Source organism: Ips typographus, linkage group LG10 (genome assembly GCF_016097725.1).
Source record: "Ips typographus isolate SLU linkage group LG10, UJ_Ityp_2.0, whole genome shotgun sequence".
In the NCBI taxonomy this organism is placed as follows: Eukaryota; Metazoa; Arthropoda; class Insecta; order Coleoptera; family Curculionidae; genus Ips; species Ips typographus.
In genome coordinates, this window is record NC_138431.1 from 5,104,450 (window position 1) to 5,128,028 (window position 23,579).

At 35.9% G+C, this 23,579-nt stretch overlaps 2 protein-coding genes across 4 annotated transcripts; one reads left to right on the plus strand and one right to left on the minus strand.

The window, feature by feature from the left end:
• The first annotated feature begins 676 nt into the window (after positions 1 to 676).
• LPCAT (lysophosphatidylcholine acyltransferase) lies at positions 677 to 7,132 on the plus strand. Of its 2 annotated transcripts, none has more exons than XM_081988010.1 (10): positions 677 to 942; positions 1,887 to 2,032; positions 2,822 to 3,033; positions 3,139 to 3,406; positions 5,705 to 5,842; positions 5,899 to 6,024; positions 6,082 to 6,235; positions 6,286 to 6,384; positions 6,436 to 6,577; positions 6,632 to 7,132. In XM_081988010.1, exons 1-10 carry the CDS (start codon positions 829 to 831, stop codon positions 6,748 to 6,750), a joined length of 1,518 nt encoding a protein of 505 aa, XP_081844136.1. In that variant the 5' UTR covers positions 677 to 828; the 3' UTR covers positions 6,751 to 7,132. The 2 variants fall into 2 exon arrangements, with proteins under 2 accessions (XP_081844136.1, XP_081844134.1); XM_081988008.1 differs by lacking the exon at positions 2,822 to 3,033 and adding an exon at positions 2,431 to 2,645 and having other exon boundaries at positions 679 to 942.
• A 2,186-nt stretch (positions 7,133 to 9,318) lies between these two features.
• Positions 9,319 to 23,471, minus strand: LOC145734540 (heterogeneous nuclear ribonucleoprotein U-like protein 1). 2 transcript variants are annotated; one of them, XM_081987996.1, is made up of 17 exons: positions 23,211 to 23,471; positions 22,708 to 22,946; positions 22,420 to 22,654; positions 22,071 to 22,195; positions 21,821 to 22,012; positions 21,623 to 21,769; positions 21,344 to 21,574; positions 18,184 to 18,456; positions 17,910 to 18,032; positions 17,726 to 17,854; positions 13,762 to 13,930; positions 10,776 to 10,925; positions 10,375 to 10,569; positions 10,188 to 10,322; positions 10,007 to 10,132; positions 9,794 to 9,924; positions 9,319 to 9,734 (listed from the first exon to the last, which is right to left on the minus strand). In XM_081987996.1, the coding sequence occupies exons 1-17, from the start codon at positions 23,335 to 23,337 to the stop codon at positions 9,723 to 9,725; spliced, it is 2,739 nt and encodes a 912-aa protein (XP_081844122.1). In that variant the 5' UTR covers positions 23,338 to 23,471; the 3' UTR covers positions 9,319 to 9,722. The 2 variants fall into 2 exon arrangements, with proteins under 2 accessions (XP_081844122.1, XP_081844120.1); XM_081987994.1 differs by having other exon boundaries at positions 9,977 to 10,132; positions 23,211 to 23,469.
• Positions 23,472 to 23,579: the final 108 nt, after the last annotated feature.

The window sequence follows — 23,579 nt, forward strand, 5'->3', positions numbered from 1 at the left end:
GGAAGTGTTCTAAAATGTTGTAAAATATACAATTTTAACTATTTTTAGCTGCTGAAAATGACGGATTTTGTTTTTTAGCACCCTACGTCAAATTTTTACCAATAATTTACTCAGATAAAGTTGATTCTAAAGTTTGAAATTTTTTCCCCAAAAAATCGATAGGGATGTGAAAATTGATTTTTTGAGGTTATACGATGCGAATGGTAAAAGTTGCGTCTTATTGAGGTAGGTAAATGGTAAAAATTGCGAACCCCTAAGTTGAGTCATTTTAGAGATATTGACAAAAATGCACGAAAACTATTAATCATTTTTGAAGCCCTCTAGCGGCCAAACTCCATCCTCCAAAGTCACGTGATAGCCCCCATTATATGTTTATAGTTATATAATAATCATGTTATTAACCATTGATTGGAAAAGTGCACCAGAATTTGGTCCAAATGAGGACTTTCTGGAGTTTTAACAAAATTGTCTCTATATACTAATTTTGACTTTAGGAACACGTTTCCAAATAAACCTAAAAATTGAGCACATTTTCGAGCACTTTTTAGAGAAAAGCTGAAGAAAACCCACAATAAAAAGTTACCAAACACTCCTTAAAAAAATCTGATGCTAAAATGGGACTTTATGTAGAAGATACTTTAGATATGAAACAGTTTGGCAACGTCGCATACCAGATGTACTACATTCTACGTAGGTGCCGAGTCGATTCAGAAAAGTCGGTTCCCATTCAATTTGCGGTACGACAACGGTGTTTGAGTGTTTTCTGGTCGGAAAAAAATGTGCATCGGACACTGATTTCTTCCATTGACCATCATCAGGGCAAAAACGATGAACGGGAAATTTGCGGCCGGTATTTCGCAGGTGGGGTGCGACGACGGCGAACCCTTAATCAACCCTTTCGTGCATCGTCTCGAGTTGAATGGCACTTACGAAAAGATCAAAGTAAGTTTAGCAATTACAACTCAAAAACCTTTGTTTACAAAATTTTAAAAATAGACTGAGAATGTTTGGCTGCCCGCTGAATTCCAGCCAATCTCTTAAATAAAAAAAATCAAAAATAAAAACAGTTTGGCAACCCCGCTGAGGTACTTCTTCTAGAAGTGCAATAAGCGGTACTAAGTACTAATTATATTCTTTTTACTTTCTCCAGTTTGGTTTCAATTTTTTTTTATTTTGTGATATTTGATTTAACTCTTTAGAAGAGATTGAAATAAGTACTATTTATTAGAATCAAATAAAAAAAAAACGCTACTGATAAAACAAATGTAAATTGCGTAATTATAATTCAATAACAGCTCTATTGCTAATCATTGGCGTAGATTTAATAATGTTTCCCCAAAAAAACACATACACTAAATGAGTATAGTACTAGTAAGCACACCACTGGTAACATTCTTGTTTTGATAACAGAGAGTACATGCCTGCAAAACAAATCACATTGCCTACATAAATCATTCACAAACCACAAAATTTGATTGAAGTCTAAAATAATAATTAGAAAGTAACTCAGCTTTCTCACTGATTAAACTCATCAAATTCATACGTCGATAACAAAGACACACTTTATAAATAGTATGTTAAATTTCAATGTTGGCCATTGGCCAACACCTCTAAAACCAATATTTATCATTGAATAATTTATTAGAACAACAAACCACACTAACAGCCATAAAAGAATATTCAAATTGGACGCAAAAAAAGTGAAACCACACTTCCTTGTAGTAAACTTTCTTTTCTTTATTGCTTGCACATCTCTCAGAAAATTTAATTGTCTATATTAAAACAGCACGCCACTGTACTTTGATTAATTGCCATTATAAGATTACAGCAAAAACAATGGGTTATTAACCAGTAGCGCACTTTTTTTTTAAATTGCTTTTTTCCAGACAATCATCCTGACCTTAATCCTGCTGCCTGTTAGGGTGGGACTGATATGTTTCTTTGTCGTTACTGGATGGTTTTTGGCCACCATTGGTCTTTATGGTGTCACCGAACAGGAATTACATGAAAAACCTTTGGAAGGTTGGAGAAAGTAAGTTACTAACATGTTTTGTACATAATGTCCTACTAATCTAAATCTAAGCGGACTAAAGTCGTAAAGAGTAATTAAATTATTTTCGAGATTAAATTACTCAACGTAATTTGTTAATCAGTGAATTACGATATAGTAATTTAAAGCTTGATTTAATTAAGTTACTACTTTTTTGAGTCTTTATTCATAACCTACTTTTAGGCAAAAGTAATGTTACTACAACAGGTCTTTGCATAAATGTCCAACATTTTATGATTTATATAGTTACTATCTTGCTTGTAGTAATTTACTTAAATTACTTAACCAACTTCTCTTCTTTTGTTTTTACTAAAATCCACACACCTGTTTTTTGAGTGAGAAAAGCAACCAGGCACTTAATTAACCTCTCTGGTTCGCAGATCGCTAAAGTCGGTAATCGCCAAATTAATTTTCTGCATTTACACCATCGGTGGAGTGCGCTTGAAGGTGATTGGTCGGCCAACGACGCGGGCTGAAGCTCCATTGGTCGCGCTCGCCCCCCACTCCTCCTTTATGGACAGTATTGCCATGGTTTACTTGGGAGCGCCCTCGATCGTGGCCAAAGGAGAAACGGCATCTATACCTTTCTTTGGGAGTAGGTTCTTTAAAATGCGGCAACGTCGTCTCAATTTGAGGCGACGTTGCCCTTTTTTTGTAAATAGCTGGAAGTGCATGTTGATTGTTGCTTGTTGGTTTTTGGTTGTGAGGGTTGCAGGTGGGGGGATGAGTGAGGTTGTAGACCAGGTTAATGAGGTTGCAACTTTCAAACAGGAAATTAAAAAACATCATAAGCCTGTTGGGGCAAAGCAGCCTGATGGCGGGGGGGATGCACTTTACCATTAAGGGGAGACAGGCTTCGAGGGCGGAAGCCCCAATTTTGGTAGCCGCCCCCCATTCCACCTTTTTGGACGCGGGGTTGGTCTACGTCACTGGATTTCCCTCCACCATTGTTCGTACGGAAAGCGTGAGCTTTCACATAGGAAGTAGGTTGTTTTTTATTTTTGAAAGGTGCTGTGTGTTGATGACGTGCTGTAGTAGTACCAGTACAGTGGCGTACCCTTCAACCTAACCCAAAAAACAATTTCCAGAACTAATCAACTATACCCAACCGATTTACGTGTGGAGGGACGATCCGGACTCGAGGCAGAAATCTGTGAAGGAAATCGTAAAACGAGCCACCTCTGACATGGATTGGCCTCAGATTTTGATTTTCCCAGAAGGAACCTGCACAAATCGATCCTGCTTGATCAGTTTCAAAAATGGCGCCTTTTATCCGGGAGTTCCAATCCAACCTGTTTGCATTCGATACCCCAACAAGTTAGATACAGTCACCTGGACTTGGGAGGGACCTAGCGCGTAAGTGAATTTGGGATGTAGGCAAAGAGTTCAATTCTATTTAAGTACATAAAACGCCCTGAAAACTAATTCCCTTAGGAAATAGCGGGGCAAATAGACTTTTCCACTTTCAAGGGCATAGCAATAATCCAATTTGATCTAGAATTTCGTTTTAAAATTCCTCATTATAGTTCGGTTAAATTGAAAAAACTGCTATAAAATGTTTAATCAGTAGTTTTACAATAACCACACACAAACTTAGAATCACATTAACAGTTAAGTTTACACTTAAATGTGGTAAATAACTAAAATAAAAACCTTAAACTGTCAGAGCGATTAAGGTTGGGAGTTTTGCAATTGCTCTAGTATAACTTTACAATTAAGACTGAAAATATTTCTCTTTTTCCGGCGTAAACACAACCAGCTGATTACGTAATGCCTATAACTGTATTATTACAATTGCTATACATTGACTTACATTAGCAGAAATTCAGTCAAGTACCCAAGTTTCAAATAAAAAATATTTGCAAGTTACACTACTTGCTACTGAGGAAACCTAGTCAAACCCATGCAGAGAAAGCTAGTGGTTTCCTAACTCTGAAAAGACTACGTTTACTCAAGAAAAAAGTTACAAAAAGGACATATGAGATTACTTCACATGGTACGACTACGATATTGCTTTAACACCAACGGGAGAAAAAAGGGGGCAAAGATTGAACTGCCAGAAACACAGTCAGGGAGAAAATCGCCAATAAAAGCCACTTGAAGTTGGAAAATGACTGTTTTAAGCACATTTTTGGAATCCTCATTAAATTTCCTATCTGATAACGGAAAAAAACATTACAAAATTCGATATAGTCAGGTAGAAAAGCGGTGTCAAAGTTTGAACTGCCTGAAACACAGTTTGACAGAACAGTCAGTGAGAAAATCACCTATAAAACACACTTGGAGTAAGAAAATTACTGTTTTAAGCACATTTTTGGAATCCCCATTAAATTTCCTATCTAATGACATAAAAAACACTACAAAATCAATTAAAGTCGGGGAGGAAAGTGGTGTCAAACTTTGAACTGCTAGAAACACAATTTGACAGGACAGTCAGTGAGAAAATCACCTATAAAACACACTTGGAGTGAGAAAATGACTGTTTTAAGCACATTTTTTGGAATCCTCATTAAATTTCCTATCTGATAACGGAAAGAAACATTACAAAATTTGACATAGTCAGGGAGAAAAGCGGTGTCAAAGTTTGAACTGCCTGAAACACAGTTTGAAAGAACAGTCAAGGTCAAAATCGCCAATAAAAGCCACTTGAAGTTGGAAAATGACTATTTTAAGCACATTTTTGGAATCCTCATTAAATTTCCTATCTGATAACGGAAAAAAACATTACAAAATTCGATATAGTCAGGTAGAAAAGCGGTGTCAAAGTTTGAACTGCCTGAAACACAGTTTGACAGAACAGTCAGTGAGAAAATCACCTATAAAACACACTTGGAGTGAGAAAATGACTGTTGTAAGCACATTTTTGGAATCTCCATTAAATTTCCTATCTAATGACATAAAAAACACTACAAAATCAATTAAAGTCGGGGAGGAAAGTGGTGTCAAACTTTGAACTGCTAGAAACACAATTTGACAGGACAGTCAGTGAGAAAATCACCTATAAAACACACTTGGAGTGAGAAAATGACTGTTTTAAGCACATTTTTTGAATCCTCATTAAATTTCCTATCTAATAACAGAAAGAAACATTACAAAATTTGACATAGTCAGGGAGAAAAGCGGTGTCAAAGTTTGAACTGCCTGAAACACAGTTTGAAAGAACAGTCAAGGTCAAAATCGCCAATAAAAGCCTCTTGAAGTAGGAAAATGACTGTTTTAAGCACATTTTTGAAATCCCCATTAAATTTTCTATCTGACAACAGAAAAACACAATCCAAAATCGATTAAAATCAGGGAGAAAAAAGTGATCAAAGTTTGAACTGCCAGAAACACACACTAACAGAAAGAAACATTACAAAATTCGATATAGTCAGGGAGAAAAGCGGTGTCAAAGTTTGAACTGCCTGAAACACAGTTTGACAGTACAGTCAGTGAGAAAATCACCTATAAAAACACACTTGGAGTTTCCAGGTAAATGGAAACTAATAATGTGTAAGAAAATAGAAATTTTCTTTATAAAGTCTCGTTTTTACAATGTCAAAGTTATGGAATATGACAATAATAAATAATATAACATACAATCTTCAGGGCAGCTCGTTCCAGTCTTAAAAATATTTGACAGTCTCCTAGTTATTCAATTTCTTCATTTTGCAGGTTAAAATTGTTGTGGTTAACTTTAACCCAACCATCCAGCAACTGTGAAGTAGAGTTCCTTCCTGTATACCATCCTAACGAGGAGGAGAAACGCGACCCCAAGTTGTTTGCCAACAATGTTAGAGCCGTTATGGCCAAGTAAGATTTGTGTAATTTTTTTGAGTCAAATTTTGTATTGTAAGTGGTGTAAACAGGGCTTTAGGGGTTCCGGTAGTAGACTACTCGTACAGCGACTGTAAAATGATGACCAAAGCTAAAGAGATGCACTTGCCTTTCGCCAACCATTTGGTGGAGGTTAGGAAGCTGAGAAAGAAGTTAGGGTTAGTTTTTCCTTAACCACAATAAAACAGCTTATTTTAAGGGTGGTTTCTTGGTAGATTGAATGGTACTGAAAGGGAAGAAGCCTTAGTAAAGGCCAACAATTACACCTGCAGGGATTGCAGTAAAGTGACCTTTATAGAGTTTGTGGAAATTATGAGGTTGCAATCTAATGAGCAGGTGGCACTACAACTCTTCCGAATCTACGATAAGGTTTGTATACTGTGTACTTTAAAAGAACACCCTGTAAAATTTTTAAATAGAACAACACAGGCTTGATGGACATCCGAGAGTACCTTTTAGGGGTTCTGGCTACCGAGGAGGATAAAACCACTGAAGAAATTGTGGTTCTGGCTTTCATGGTAAGATTTCACTCACTCTAGAACCTGTCTCGCTCTAACACACTCAAGCAGATATACGACGTGAAGAGAAATGGTAAACTACAAGCCGACAACTTTTGCCGGGCAATCTGCCAAACTTTAGGAGTGACTCAAGAGTACGCTTTGCAGATTTTTGATCAAGTGGACCGAAAACAGTTAGGATTTGTACGTCTTGGTATGTTTACTCCTAATTTGTGATGATATAGAACTAATTGTGGGGGGTTAATAGAGGATTTTCTGACCTGGGCAGCCAAATACATCCCCCATCTGATCTACCCCGGATCAAACGACCGACCAAACTGGCAAAATCTGGGGATTTACCAGAACCACGACAAGAAGATTGACTGATCTTCGTGTACAGTCCATATGTAAATTTTGGATATGGAGCTTATTCGTTAACTTAAAGGGCAGATCACTGCATATGTACTCTATATCGAGGTTAAAAGCACCTGATGTACATATAAATATATAGCAAAACCTTTGCGGCCAAGTACTTAAAAACCTTACCATCTCTTTTTACATATCTATATGCAGTCTTTGATATTTCTGTGCTTATCTACAACTTGAAGCCATCAAATTTCCATAGTTTGTGCAAAGAAAAATTTCTAATTATTCTAAAAATATAGAAAAATGTTTTTATTAATTATTTGTTGAATTATGAGTATTTATTGTAACATACTATATAGTAGTGTATTGCATCTTCATTATAAATATATGTATAGTTTTTTTATAGAGTATTATCAGATATTTTATTAAATTATAGATTTAAGGGGTTTAACCTGACCTGGAATAGATTTTCAATTAAATTTTTTTTGTGGTTTAATAAATAAATTAGAGAAACAGCGCAAATCTATACACTCCAACTACTTGATTTACCAAAAAATGATCTACAATCTTAAAATCATCTCCTGAAACAGTTTAGAGTGATAAAAAGTCTCTCTCTTAGTTCTTGAACAGTCTAAGTTAAAGCAACCAAAGTATTACAAAACTGCATTAATATCCATGGGGCAGACTTTGCTTATTTCTTTGGGGTAACCTGTGTAGGGAAATGTATTACGGGTTGCCTCAAACTTATTCAAAGTTAGGCAACCAAGCTTTCAGCATGTAACACAACAATAACAGTTTGCTTGACAGGCTGTATGTACATCATGTTTACTTGTTCACTATAAAAGCCACGAGAAAAGAAAGTATAATGAAACGAAACTTGATATCAAACAATTGCGTTCTTCTATCACATATGAAAAGAGAGAAAACATGTTAATTTAAGAATAAAACTTTTAATTTAAATAATTTAATTTATACTCATCATTTTAGATTTTTCTATTTCCATCAGTCACCAGTTTTATCTGTATGGTTTAATAAAGGCTCCAAACTCCTCTAACCATTGAAACACAGGATCTATTGTACCAAAAATTTTAAATATATTTATTGATCACCAAATTATAAAAATATAATAAATAAATGTTGTAGCAATAAATAAGACAGTATAGAGCTAATTTTTCTTGGTCCTTAAACTGTTTTTGTAACTTCGACATCTTCGTACCATCTCCAGCTTCCTATATCGCATACAATGCCATTGAGGTACTTGAAGCATCGCAGTGAAAACCTGTTATTATTTTCACTCTTAACAAAGAAACGCGTATTAACCACATAACTTACTGGGTCTAGATCTGGAACGGGCGACGTCCAACACGTGCACCAAAAAGCGATAAATATCAACCACACCTGGAATAACTTCATCATCACTACGAAGGAAAATACCGTGTTCAGAGCTGCGTCACTACGTCGAATACCCCTTCGAAACGTTTGCGGTGCACTTATGTCCAGTTTATACTAAATTCCTTTAATTAAATAATCATGGACTGGCTCTATCTGCATATCTGACCTGGATTTCGACGGTTAAGATGATTTTTCCAAACACCTTGCGCTCAATTAGTTGTTTACCTTTTGACCCCATTTGGTTAATTGTTGGTGCCTTGAATTGTTTAGTTTTTTACAGGTTTAACTTGTTTAATCAGGTTAAAACGACATCAGATTGACTCCAAGCAAAATGTTTGGTTTAATACGGGTTTTGAGCCAAATTTCTGACTGACTGGTTAGAACCAATAGCAAATTCACAAAAAAATATTTAGTATCTAAAAGGACTAAAAGTCATCTGCTCTTACGTCATGAGGCACGTCCCGTCGCCTAGAACTCCTACTATAGAATCATGTTTGTAATGTTTTGAATATATTCTCCATGAAAAAAAGTGTCCTCAAAATGAGTGGGATTTGTCAAAAACCCAATCTAATATTACATTGATTGATATTGAATTCAATACAAAATGTTAGTGATTATTAATTTCCTGAATGTATTACATATCAATACTTTTTCTCCGGCATATAAATTCTTGTAAAATGGCCAGAAGTCTCTAAATGTTATCAAAAATCTCCCAAAAAATTACGATGTCCTAAACTTTAGAAAAATCGTTTGTATTGACCAGAGTTCAGAGGTCTCTAAATACAATCGAAAAGCGTCGGTTAAATGGGGAAAGTTTTAGAGAATTTTATGTGAAACTTATTTCCGGTTTCCAATGTAAATTATCTTCCATCCATTTTCCGGAAAATTGGGAAAACGTCAAAGGCTGCATTTTAAACACTCTTTAACAAAGCCAAAGAGAGTTTAGAAACTAAGACATTATTAAGGCACTTTTTTACGTAGAACACGATGACGTAATTAGAAAAAATCTATCGTCATTGGTTTCCGAGATATGGATGATAATATTGACCAACCCTTTTCCCTTATAATCCCAATAATAATTGTGAAACAAGCAAAGGAAAAATTAATAATCACACTAAGTATCAATGCAACTCATTTTCATATGCAACTAACCAATTTTACACCACTTAAATAAAAGGTGAGAAAAAAACAAGATAATTTTATCAAAATCATTAATTTCTATTTTAAATCCAAGTGGCCAAAGTGTATTGGATACACTGAAAACATCCACCACAACCGTAAATATACCATCAAAGGAGATTAATAATACTCTGTAATTCTAGTCTAATACAATCTGGCAGAATAAAGTAAATTTGTCAGTTTCTAATAAAGTTTATAAAAAGTAATGTTAAGATATTTGTACATTTACAAATAGCCGAAACAAAAATGTCTATACAAAGTAGACACTACAATTACGAGAGTGCAAAACAGGATACTGTTTCAAATTATCAAATTATGTACACATAAAAGTTTGCATTAGTGAGGTTATTTTTACTAAAAAAAAAAACAATATTTCAAAAACAAAAAAAATATACATATCTCTGTCTGAAAATATGAGAACTTTACTGTCGTTTCTGAAACGAAGAATAAGCATGTTTTAACTGGATAGTTTGAAGAAAACAAACGCACTCACCTGATGATTTCCCCAACCTTGCTGTTGTCCGTAATAGTTCCAATTGTCAGAATATCCGCCACCTTGTTGATTATCGTACCAATTTTGGGAATAACCACTCTGAGATCCGTAAGACTGATTGTTACCATAACCTATAAAGAACGTGAACAAAATGGCTCACAAAAAAAAACAGAGATGGCTCACCCTGTGATCCACCACCGTAACTACGCTGACCTTGACCGTTACCATAAGTGCTCTGAGTAGCTCCGTACTTCCAAGCTGCGGTTTGTTGCGCGTTTGCGCTATTTTGGTTCCAGGCTCCGTATCCATGCGATCCATACAACGACGCGTTCCAACCTCCTGTTTGATTCCAAAAAAAATTAATAAAAAATATTTAAAATGTGCACAAATCTACCTTGATTGTTACCACCCCAATTTGAGGTGGCGCCATTCTGCCAATTGTTTCGTCCTCCCTGACCACGTCCACCTCCATAACCGACAGCGTTACGATTGTAACGCCCTCTGTTCTGTTCAGGAGCCCTCGGCGGACCTACAACAACCAATTAAAACTCAAGTTTACGAAAAAGAACAAAAATCAAAACCTCTTTGTGGTGGTTTCCAAGGTGCTCCGCCTTGACGGAATGAAGAAGGCGGTCCTCTCAAGTCCTTCCTGCCGCCCCAGCTCGGTGGTGGACGATTCCAACCCGGTCCTTGAGGCGGAAACCGGCCGAAACGAGCTCCTCTAGGTCCAAAACCACCTGGACGTCTCGCACCCGGCCGGAAGTTTCTGGGATGTCCTTTTTATGTAAGTAAAAAAATAATAGTAAGTTGTTTTTTTTTGGGGCTAAAATAGGCAAATCAAAGTTTTTATCAAATCAAAAAGTCCAAAATAAGAGACGAAAACACAAAAATATACAGGGCAGCAAATGACAGGACATTTGCATGTACTAGCACCATCTTTCGGCCGATCCATTCCCTTAATATGTCAATGGTCTAAACTTACTTCTGTTGTCATTCATCCAGCGTTTGTAGAAGCCCTTTTTGTTGGCTTCTTCGTTATAAACTTTAACCTTTTCCCTGGCTTCTTCCTCTCCCAAATCAGTGAAGATTAGCTCTTCCACCCATTCGCACTTTTTGGGCAGCTCCATTTGCGCTAGAAAATTACCAGAGATGATGGAGTAGTTCTAGTACAGCATTCTACGGCTTCTGAGAGGCTAATTATCCATGCCAACTGCGTACTATTCTAAATTCTTAAATTCGGATTCAAACAGTACTTTTTGAACCTGTTGCAATGTCACCCAAATCCATAAATGAAATTTGGAGGTGTTTTTGGTAACTTTTGCTTGTGTATGTCAGGCTTCTTCAAATCCGTTTTTATTAATATTTTAGAAAATAGTGGAGATAAATTTATAAAACTATATACAGGGTGGTCCAGTTTTAAATGTCAATAATTCACCAATCCATAGCCAATTAAAAAATAAGTTGACATTCATTATGTCATTTTCCTAAAAAGTTAAGGAAAACACAGTCTTTCAAATTTCTGTTTAAAAAATAGTTTTTTTTGTCATAACTGTCAGACCGTTGGAGCAATATTGATCAAATTTGGAACAAGCACTTTATTACACGTTATTACGGTCAAAGACCCAAAACTAACCTAACCCAACTTAAAAATTGTTATGGAAACGGAAAATTCACTTAAGAAGTTTAAAAAATATTATTGTAGCCAGTTTTCATAGTTTCCAGACAAACTAAAAGACTTTTGAAAATTGAATTAGAAAAGATAAAAATTTCAGAAGCTTAAAAATTGTGTTTGTAACCAGTTTTCATGCAAATCGAGAGACTTTAATACTAAAAATTGACTTGTAGACATAAAAACTACTTTTTCAAGAAATTGTTACTACAAATTCATACATTTAAGAATTGACTTGAACCCCAAAATGTGACTGAACTAATGAAAAGTGACATCAGAAGCTTAAAATTTGCATTTGAAGTAAGTTTTCATAATTTGAAGACAAATTTCAATATTTTAGTCTTGAAAATAGTCTTAGATGCAGGACATTGACATTAGATTCATGAAAATTGTCTTGAAAACGAACTTTTTGTGCTTTTTACTTTGTTTTTCATTTTCTTCGACTTCTGGACTATTTTTAGTGCTTCAGAACTGCTTTCAGCTTGGAAAATCGAGTTTCAAGACTATCTTCACCAAGTTATTGACATAGCAAACTTAAAAAACAATTTTTACATTCTTCATAGACTTAAAATGCCATTCCAAGCTTTGTCACTATTAAATCGACTTAGACTAGACACCTTAGTGCTAAAAATTCGTGTATTTCTTAATAAACTAGACTGTTTTTAGTGTTTTAAGGCTATTTTCAGTGCCTCAAATCGAGTTTCAAGACTATCTTTACAAAGTGTTTGACTTATCAGGCCTAAAAGCCAGTGTGTCCACTGACCATAGTCTTGAAAATGTTATTTCAAGCTTCTTCACTATTAAATTAACTTCTACACTCATAGGTGCAATAAATTGTAGCACCTCTAAGAAATTCAGACTGTTTTTAGTGCTTTTTAAGACTGAAAAATCGAGTTTAAGACTATTTCCAAAAGTCAAGTTTCTTCAGTAATAAAAGTAAAAAATTTTGGTACCAAATGATACAATAATAGTCTTGAGAACAAATTTTTAGAAATAAAATAGTCCGAAAATTTTATTTACTTATTAACTAGACTTGTTGTCCATTCCAGAAAATTCAGTTGTAAACCAATTAAAGTCTTGAAAATGTACTTTTGGACTCTCTTTAGTCCTAGTAAAGTCAGTTCTAGCATTAAAAGTCAACTTTTATATTATTTTTAGTAGTAAAAAATGAGTTTCATGCACAATACAATCTTTGTCTTGATTTCCGGACTTTTTTTAGTTTTTGAATGCCAGTTTCAGACACTCAACCAGGATGACAGTCTGAGAAAGCGAATCATAAGACCATTCCTAATAGTAAAAAGCAAGTTTTTAGACTATTCAGTACAAATTTGGACTTTCACAAGTCTTGAATGTTCAGTTTTAAACCATAAAACGATTTTTTAAATGGAAATTTGGAGGACTGTTTCTTCCTTAGGAAGTGTTCTTCAGGAAAATGACAAACTTATTTTTTGATTAGCTGTCAAATGGGGAATTATTGACACTTAAAACTGGACCAGCCTGTATTATTGAAATCAGCTTTAAGAAAGCTATCTAGTGAACCAATAATATAACGAGTGTTCTATAAGAAAAAAAGTGACATGTCAACAACTTCCACTTTAAAAACTTTAGACGAAAGGCGACTACGCCAATGGAACGTACGTAAAAAGCCCTACAAGTGACCGTTTTCACTTTTTTGTTAACTATTTAAATGACAGATATCGCAGAATATTCCAAAAATCCTCTGTATACCAGAAACAAATGATGACAGCCCAATTCTGTCTAAATTCCTTGAATAACCATTTTTGAAATTTCTATGTTTTTTGAACAATTCTAAAAAATAGCATTATTAAAGAAGAAAGTTTGTTGGATAGTGACATTTAAATTCAAAATGGTTTATTAAACTTTTTTTCTAACGATTCAACGTTGGCATGGATAATAAGATTAATTGAAGAAATTCAATTTGTACTAGATTAACCGTTGTATGCACCAAAGGTATTTAAGCAGGTTTAGGTTAAATGTTAATTAGACTATGACAGATAACATTTAACCTAAACTTGTTTAAATACCTTCGATTCATACTATGGTATGATTAATTAGGTTTAGTGTCCATAAAGATCAATTGTTATTTGATCGTGGACACTGCACCTTTTTTGTGAGTGTTGTTTAACCAATCAAGCTAATATATGACTGATAAAGACCCAAAAGTGTAAAATTATGAATATAATGGTCGCTTTAATTCTTCAAAACAGCTGTCATTAACAAACAAATTGCATGACAAATGTAGAGAAGAAAGTAACGGACATAACGCAAGTCAAGATACCTTTGAGGTCGTACATGGTGCTTTCGGGTACAGTTTTACCATAGTCGTTCTGTTGGTCCTTTTGCCTACGGGCGTGCTCCTCGTCATCGCACACTACGATAACCGCCTTTCGGTTGAAACCTTCGAAGGAGCGCAGTTTGCGCCTCTGTGCGTTCGGGAACACGTTCGTCTGCCACAATACACGCTCAGAATTTAGTTATCGCCCATTTTAGGATACAATATGTCAGCCCACCCCCACGTCCCACCCACTAGCGCGGTCACGAAAGTGCACGAAACGGGCGCATCGCAGCTTTAAAGGTTAAACCCAACGCGTTTACGTCTCACAAACCAGCCCCCCCTTCCCAAACTACCCCTATCTGCCATTTCATTACTATAAAAAGTCGATATGCCACAACTATTTATTACTATAAAATAATAAAGTTTTTTGGTTCGAACATTTCCGTCCGAACTCATACTTACGGCTGCATACTGCGTATGCGCACGCTCTTATCAATTACGACTAAGTGCGGATTAATTATTATGGAACTTTGTTGTCTGCTATTCCAAGAATTAGTTACAGTTGTGGCCGGCCCCTGCAGGGCTAAATGGTCGATGTTCCTACAAAAGCACTAATAGACAAAATTAATTATCATTATTAGAAAATCGTGTTGACTTGGGTTATTTTTTAACCAGGTAAATGGTGGATTTGGAAGAGATTTAATAGCTCAATAAGATGACGCCCAAGACAAAGTTACTTATTATGATTTTTTTTATAGACAAGTAGACAAGTTAACCACTATAAGGTAACTTAATTAGATCCTCTGCGATTAAACTGTGCTTTGCCTTCAATTAACACAACACTTACAAACTTTATCGACTTTAGAATACGTCAGGTTACGTGACATTTAACCAAAAGTTAGGCTTTTTCTTAAATTGATTCCTAAACAGACAGTTTTACCAAGTAAAGCTGTCACGTGCTGTTAAAATTGCCTGCATAGAGCTGTGACGTGCCGCGTTGGTTTTATGGTTGAATGTTTGACAGTTGTGACACTGCTACGTAGTTTACAAGGAATTACTGGACATTATTGGCATATTAAGAATTAGTGTACAAAATTGTACTCAACGGTTTAGCCCTCGATTTGGAATTCATATGTTGTCATAATGAGTAGATAATTTAGTTTGATATGATTTAAGATTTAGGTTTTGCTCTTTTCAACGTACTCTATACAAAGTACTACTTTCCCGCACGAAACTGCAATTGCCCGAACAATGCAAAGCGGAGTTCGGGCAAGCAGTTTTAAAAGGCCGAAAAGACGGTTTCCGCATGTGTTAGGTGCACATTTTTTCATACGAGTATTAATTTTCATTTAATTGAACAAACATTTATTATTTTCATACGTAAAAATGTAGTAAGTATTTTCATACGAACGTAAAATGTAAAATTTTTATTACTTCTGGAGATATCCGACAAAAACCGAAAAAGTCAAATTCCTATTTTATTTAGGAATTAATGCGCATTACTGGAGGTACATTGGTATTTTGAAAACTATTAATAGAATTGGGAACGTCTAAATTATATTATAAAAAAAATTTCTATACATCTACCATTCAAATTTAAACATAAACAAAGTTTGATAATTTCAATGAATTCCGTTGGAATTCAATGAAAAATTATGAATTTTGTAATTTTACTTTTAAAAATTTTCACGTTCTCGAAAAAATGAGTCAATTATGACACCCTCTAGCGGCCGAACCGTCTAACCTATCCATTCATATTGAGAGACTGCTAGAAAGCTTATTTTATTGGCTATCCATTGACGTAAAACACTACTAAAAATGGTGCAAACAAAGGAGTTATTGAAGATTAAACAAAAGATTGCACGAAAAAAGTCATAAAGTCAACTTTGACGCTCTCTAGCGGCCAAACCGTCTAACCTATCAACCCAAGTTGGGAAATTTTTAGAAAGTTCATTCCATTGGCTCTCCATTGACGTATAAAACTCTAGCAAAAATAGTGCAATTAAGCGGGTTTTTGAATATTAAACAAAAGGATACACCAAAAAAATTGGTCAAAGTTGACGCCCTCTAGTGGCTAAACGGTACCTACTAACCAACCGACTTTTCTACGTCAATATAAAGCTCATTTTATTGGCTGTCCATCGACATATAAAAGTATATACAAAAAGTTACGAATACGCGTTTTATTTACGGTTTACAGACAGGGTGCCCCAGAAACACTTTTTGACTGGTTAGGGCTAATTTGACCCTGGAAAATTGGGATGTGGTTGGACAGCTGTCAGAGTTGCTACTATGGAGCTGTATTTGTTTCACTTCAATTTTTCCCAACTAGCGTCTTTTTAAATCCGCAAGACCACCTTGGCTGTATTATAACCATTACAACACAAGAGTAGTACCCAAGTGTGTAAAAGAGCATTTCCACTGTTTTATTTGCAGAGTAAATAAAAATCGATTAGAAACAAATGAGTTAACCAGCAAAGAGGTATATTCAAAGAAAATAACTGTTTTTGACGCTTTTTTCAACACCCAGAGCTAATTAGAATACTCTTCCATATCACTTGTGTAAACCATTTGCCCGGCAAAAACAAAAAGGTTGTCGAACATGAACAAATCCTTTTTCTGTTGCAACATTCAAAAATAATGACGCGCTCTAAAGCAGAGTCATCACAACCAACGAGTTTGTGACTTACACAGCCCCATTTTAAGTTTAAATCCTCCTAGTGGGTGTAATAAACACGGCTGCACCGCCCAACTGGTTTAACCTGGACAAATAAATTATTTAATTAAACACCACGCAACCGGTCTGGCCCCTTGATTATGCTGCGATGCTACCGTCCCGAACACGTCCCCGTTTTCGTTTTTAAATTGCGAACGTGGCAGATTTCTTAACATAAAAGCGCCTTATAAACTAAAATTTAAGGAAACAAAATTGGGCAGTATGGATAACATGGAATCCCTAGAATTATAATAATGTACACATGTTTTGTTTCAGTGGTGTTGACTAGTTCCAACTTTGTGGATTTGATAGTCCATGTTAACTGCCATGGTAAATTTAGAAAACCTACCTGTTTCAATGAGATGAGGGTCGATTTACTTGGCAAGTACCAACAAGGCTTAGGTGATACAAAATTGACGATCAAAGAATAAACTACAAAAAGTAGAAATTGCTATGATTTGAGTCGATATAACGTATATATTGTACTATCATATCTAACTTTTTATTATTTTGTGATAGTCTGTTCCGTGACTATTGTGTCACAATCACATCACATATAATATATGACCAACTGATCAAAGTTTATAAACCAACAATTAAACAATTCTGAGAAGGTCAGAACACTTGCAGAGGCTTCGGGCAATTTTAAACAATTCTTAGACGGTTTATGACAAATTATGCTTTGAGTGTGTCAGATCATGTGCAAAATGTCACAGTCAAATGAAAACTTAGCTAGCGTGCCTTTGTTTTTTCAATTCAGCTATAATAAGTTATTAAACATTAGATTTTCCAAGCACAATTAATAACTTTCTTAGTCTTTTCAGCTTCTGGAATTTGAGGGTTTTGTTGTTTGTAGATATACTGAAACAGACAATAACAACAATAGACCTTTTGAATTTCCCAAATACAGTATAAAATTAATTTTGCATGTGCAAAATCGTTATCCACATATCATAAACAACTAATGTGGCTCCTCAACCAGAAATGCTGTAAACCCCAGAAAATTGACTACCAAATAACTCCATGGAATTTTTTTTTGTTTAAATCTAGCAACCGTCGATATTTGCCAACTAAATCAAACCATTTCCGTCCTAGACAACCTGGCGCTGGGTGACTTTTTTAAAGTTAAACTTACCAACCCTGCCGTGCCCATCTCGATCCCATAGTAATCCACATACTTACTCTTTAAATATACCAAATACCTCAAACCTCCCCCCTTGCGTGCTTTCCAACCTAAATCTAAAAAGTTACCTGATCGATGATGTAATTGCGGCGTCGTAGCGCCGCCCTATCTGTCAACTGGTTCAGACACTTTTGGATGCGATCCACCAGGATTTTCCAAGAGCCCCGAAAACGCGATTTCATCGACTGACCTTCCACCTGTCGAACAAACAATTTTAGAAAAAAAAACAGAAAGTTTAGGCAGCTAACTCACAGTCATTCTGTCAAACAACGGATGATTTCCTATTACTGTATAGTTCTTATCAGGGTTGGCTGTAATCTGGTTTTTAACCCACTGGGTTTTGCCCGAACCGGGAAGTCCGATCATCAGAAGAACCTGAATGTTAAACAAAAAGGTAAAAATATCAAAGGAAATCTTGACCGATTCAATTTTTAAAAATTCTAGTGTCTTTTTTTATGAATAACGATTCTATGCAATTTTCTAAAGTCATTTACAATCGATTTGCACCTTTATATTGGTTAATTACCTCACAGTCTTCGCGTTTTTCTGGCCGTCTGGGACCCTCGACTTTCTGTTCGATTTGCTGTAAAAACTGATAAGTTTTTAGCTCTTCAGGTTGGGGGAACCAAGGCTCCTCCAAGGCGCCAAAATTCAATTCGTAGGCGTAGTTGCGACACAAAACATGTGGAAACAAGCTGAATTGGTCTTGCGGTAATTCAGAACGGGGCACCGTGATTGCTGTCGGTTGTAGAGCACCATTTACTGTGTAAGTTATGGTCACGTTTTCGTTATCAATGGCCTTAAAACAAAAAAAAATACTATAATAAAAAAATCACTATTAAGATCAAAAAAGGAGAGGCCTCTGACAATTTAAAACAACTCTGGGAAGATTTAAGACACTTGTAGAGAAGTCTGGCACCTTTTAGAAGGTTTTCAATAACATTTAGAGGTCTATTGAAATTTAAAAATGGTCCTAGAGTCCTCTGGCAATTTAAAACTGTTCTGGGAAAGTTTGAGACAGTTTTAGAAGGCTCTGGAACTTTTCAGAAAGTGGTTAGTAGTATTTAAAGGTTAATGGCACATTCAAAACAGTCCTAGAGGCTTCTGACAATGTAAAACAACCTCTGGGAAGGTTTAAGACACTTGTAGAGGTGTCTGGCACTTTTTAGAAGGTTTTCAATAACATTTAGAGGTCTATTGAACTTTCAAAATGGTCCTAGAGGCTTCTGGCAATTTAAAACAACTTTGGGAAGGTTTAAGACAGTTATAGAAGGCTCTGGAACTTTTCAGAAAGTTGTCAGTAGTATTTAAAGGTTAATGGCACATTCAAAACAGTCCTAGAGCCCCCTGACAATTTAAAACAACTCTGGGGAGATTTAAGACACTTGTAGAGGTGTCTGGCACCTTCAAGAAAGTTTTTAATAACATTTAGAGGTCTATGGAACTTTCAAAATGGTCCTAGAGGTCTCTGGCAATTTAAAACAACTCTGGGAAGGTTTAAGACAGTTATAGAAGGCTCTGGAACTTTTCAGAAAGTGGTTAGTAGTATTTAAAGGTTAATGGCACATTCGAAACAGTCCTAGAGCCCCCTGACAATTTAAAACAACTCTGGGGAGATTTAAGACACTTGTAGAGATGTCTGGCACCTTTTAGAAGGTTTTCAATAACATTTAAAGATCTATTGAACTTTCAAAATGGACCTAGAGGCCTCTGGCAATTTAAAACTGTTCTGAGAAGATTTAAAACACTTGTAGAGATGTCTGGCACCTTTTAGAAGGTTTTCAATAACATTTAGAGGTTTATTGAACTTTCAAAATGGTCCTAGAGGCCTCTGGCAATTTAAAACAACTCTGGGAAAATTTAAGACAGTTATAGAAGGCTCTAGAACTTTTCAGAAAGTTCTTAGTAGTATTTAAAAATTAATGGCACATTTAAAACAGTTCTAGAGGCCCCTGACAATTTAAAACAACTCTGGAAAGGTTTAAGACACTTGTAGAGATGTGTGGCACCTTCAAGAAAGTTTTTAATAACATTTAGAGGTTTATGGAACTTTTAAAATGGTCCTAGAGGCCTCTGACAATTTAAAACTGTTCTGGGAAAGTTTAAGACAGTTTTAGAAGGCTCTGGAACTTTTCAGAAAGTGGTTAGTAGTATTTAAAGGTTCATGGCACATTCAAAACAGTCCTAGAGGCCCCTGACAATTTAAAACAACTCTGGGAAGATTTAAGACACTTGTAGAGATGTCTGGCACCTTCAAGAAAGTTTTTAATAACATTTAGAGGTCTATGGAACTTTCAAAATGGTCCTAGAGGTCTCTGGCAATTTAAAACAACTCTGGGAAGGTTTAAGACAGTTATAGAAGGCTCTGGAACTTTTCAGAAAGTGGTTAGTAGTATTTAAAGGTTAATGGCACATTCAAAACAGTCCTAGAGGCTTCTGACAATGTAAAACAACCTCTGGGAAGGTTTAAGACACTTGTAGAGATGTCTGGCACCTTTTAGAAGGTTTTCAATAACATTTAGAGGTCTATTGAACTTTCAAAATGGTCCTAGAGGCCTCTGGCAATTTAAAACTGTTCTGGGAAAGTTTGAGACAGTTTTAGAAGGCTCTGGAACTTTTCAGAAAGTGGTTAGTAGTATTTAAAGGTTAATGGCACATTCAAAACAGTCCTAGAGGCTTCTGACAATGTAAAACAACCTCTGGGAAGGTTTAAGACACTTGTAGAGGTGTCTGGCACTTTTTAGAAGGTTTTCAATAACATTTAGAGGTCTATTGAACTTTCAAAATGGTTCTAGAGGCCTCTGGCAATTTAAAACAACTCTGGGAAGGTTTAAGACAGTTATAGAAGGCTCTGGAACTTTTCAGAAAGTTGTCAGTAGTATTTAAAGGTTAATGGCACATTCAAAACAGTCCTAGAGCCCCCTGACAATTTAAAACAACTCTGGGGAGATTTAAGACACTTGTAGAGATGTCTGGCACCTTCAAGAAAGTTTTTAATAACATTTAGAGGTTTATGGAACTTTCAAAATGGTCCTAGAGGTCTCTGGCAATTTAAAACAACTCTGGGAAGGTTTAAGACAGTTATAGAAGGCTCTGGAACTTTTCAGAAAGTTGTTAGTAGTATTTAAAGGTTAATGGCACATTCAAAACAGTCCTAAAGGCCCCTGACAATTTAAAACAACTCTGGAAAGGTTTAAAACACTTGTAGAGATGTTTGGCACCTTTTAGAAGGTTTTCAATAACATTTAGAGGTCTATTGAACTTTCAAAATTGGCCTAGAGGCCTCTGGCAATTTAAAACTGTTCTGGAAAAGTTTAAGATGGTTTTAGAAGGCTCTGGAACTTTTCAGAAAGTTGTTAGTAGTATTTAAAGGTTAATGGCACATTCAAAACAGTCCTAGAGGCCCCTGACAATTTAAAACAACTCTGGAATGGTTTGACACTTGTAGAAATGTCTGGCACCTTTTAGAAGGTTTTCAATAACATTTAGAGGTCTATGGAACTTTCAAAATGGTCCTCTGGCAGTTTAAAATAGTTCTAGGAAAGTTTGAGAGTTGTATAATGCTCTGAAATTTTTCACAAAATTTTCAGTAGCATTTAGATGTCTTTGGCGCATTCAAAAAATGATTCTAAAGACCTCTGACAGTTTAAAACAACTCTGGGAAGATTTAAGACTAAAAAACTTACCAAATAAGCTCCAATAACGTCGCCTACTCCGAAAGTTACGCCATAATCTTCAAACCTGCCCTCGGTAACAAACTTTCCAGTCGATTCGTAGGCGTACGAATATTTGACCTCGCCCAATTGTAGAGACGTGCCGGGCACAGAGAAGCCAACACGGAAAAAATGAGTGGGGATCGGAGGAAGCGCAGGTTTTTCTTTCTCCTCTTCTGGTTCGGCGGTCTCGTCCTCCTTTTTCTATTAGTGACAATGTAGTGACTTGCAGTGTTGCAAAACCTTACTTACTTCTTCATTTTTAGAATCATCATTTTGCACTTCTTCTAGTTCTCCAGCAGCTACTTCTTCCTTTTTATCCTCTGTATTTTCAGTGGTTTCACCTTCAGGCTTTTCATCAGCCTTATCTTCATTTTCCTCAGAAGTTGGTTCTTCAGTCTAGAACAATCAACTTAAACTACAAACTTTTCTCACAAGACACAATGTTACCTTTTCCTTTACTTCTTCATTTTCAGTTTTTTCATTGTTGTCATCATCATTGTCATTTTTCTCTTTGGGTTCCTCATTGCGCTCTTTACGTCGGTCAATTCGGTACTTCAATTGTCTGTCAACTTTCTCCTGCATCCTATCAGACAGGTCTTCCCACTTTAATTCTTCAGTTATTTTCACCTCAAAGCATATCTAAACCCAATTTAACAGAGTTAGTATATTTTCAAGACTTTTAAATATTGAAACTCACCTTTCCTGCTGATATACCATGTGTGGCCCTGGCTCCCGCCCAAATATACCCAAAACATCCATCATTGAGTGGTGCGGCCGAAAGGAAAGTTTTATTATCAATTTTCAGGTGAAGATCCGAATCAACTAACATTAAGAAGAAAGTGTCAAATTCAGTTCACTCTATTTTTACACTTAAATAACTCAATTCTTTAATATTTTTACTATAGACACTATACAGGGTAGTCTAAAGATTTCAGGGGCTACAAAATGGTCTATGAAACCATTCTGCATGCAACTGTTAAAATAACCCAGTAACACAGTGTTCATTATCAGTAAAAAAATAAATAGACCAAAAAAAAAAAACTTACACCAACTTAACTGAGGTTTTTCATAGTCCAATTCAGGCTCATCTTCTTTGGGAGGCGCACGTTCTTTTACCGGAGCTGGAGCCTCTGTGTCTGCAGTTTCAGCAGGCGCCACCTCTTCTGATTCATCCTGGTTATCTTCGCGGCGCTTCTTCTCTTGTAATTCAACTTCCTCAGGATCGTCGTCATCTTCGCGCTTCCTCTTTTCACCGCGACTTTCCGTCTCCATTGGTTCCACCTTAAAAACCAAAAATATGCAAAAATAATACTAAAAGGCAATAAAAAGCACACCTCATCAGTGATTGGTTGAGTTGGAGGTTCTTCTGCTTCAGGGGTGGCAGCTTTAATGGGTGTGGCCTCTTTTTTGATAGGAGAAGCATCTTTTTTTGGAGTGGAAGGGGGTTCTTTTTTGGGACTAACCGATTTGGGTGGATCTTTTACTGGGCTGGTCCCTTCTGATTCCTCCTCAGCCTCTTTTTCTTCTTCTGCCTCCTCTGGAGCTTGAGGTTGGACTTCACTTGGTTTAGAGTCTAGAAGGAAATATTACTAAGCCTAACAAACTACTTTAAACCATCCTTTACATCAGAAAACTGAATTTGTAAATTAAACCTGCATTGAAAGCACTTTTTGTGTAAGTGAGAACATGTTTATTTCTGACAGTGACCTAAACTGAACTTGGTCCCATTCCCTTGCAAACTGAACAAGCAAAACCACTATTTAGCCGAAAACACCCTTATTATTAGGTATTATTCCCAATTGTAGAAAAAAACTAAGCAAAATCTTGTTTATCATACCCTGAGATTCGGCATCCAAGGCGTCCTTCAAACGTTTCACCAATGCCGCTTTAACACCTTTGGTGTCCAGCCCTCGCTGTTGTAGCTCTTTACGTAAATCGACTACTTTCAATTTGTCCAGATCCATCTTTGGGACACGTTACACAGTTCAAGCAATTCAAAAATTACAATTTTTTTTAAATTTAACACAAAATCCCTCTGAGAATAACAACACAGGACCACAAAAACGAATAATTGCAAATGGCGGTCGATCGCGATCTGACTCGATCGGTCGATTGATAAATGCCGTCGGCGTTACAATTGACGTTTGGCAGAGTTATGTCTGTCCTTTTCTTGCACATAGCAAAATGTTGAGACACTGATATGACA

What these genes read in the sequence shown, in the direction of transcription:
- LPCAT (XM_081988008.1), top strand. Translation starts at nt 829, where the DNA reads ATGAACGGGAAATTTGCGGCCGGTATTTCGCAGGTGGGGTGCGACGAC. An exon ending in GCACTTACGAAAAGATCAAA is followed by an intron (nt 943 to 1,886) that starts GTAAGTTTAGCA and finishes GCTTTTTTCCAG; the next exon opens with ACAATCATCCTGACCTTAAT. An exon ending in ACTTGGGAGGGACCTAGCGC is followed by an intron (nt 3,407 to 5,704) that starts GTAAGTGAATTT and finishes TTCATTTTGCAG; the next exon opens with GTTAAAATTGTTGTGGTTAA.
- LOC145734540 (XM_081987994.1), bottom strand. Translation starts at nt 23,337, where the DNA reads ATGGATCTGGACAAATTGAAAGTAGTCGATTTACGTAAAGAGCTACAA. An exon ending in CGTTGTTTGACAGAATGACT is followed by an intron (nt 17,855 to 17,909) that starts GTGAGTTAGCTG and finishes TTTGTTCGACAG; the next exon opens with GTGGAAGGTCAGTCGATGAA. An exon ending in CTGGATGAATGACAACAGAA is followed by an intron (nt 10,570 to 10,775) that starts GTAAGTTTAGAC and finishes TTACATAAAAAG; the next exon opens with GACATCCCAGAAACTTCCGG.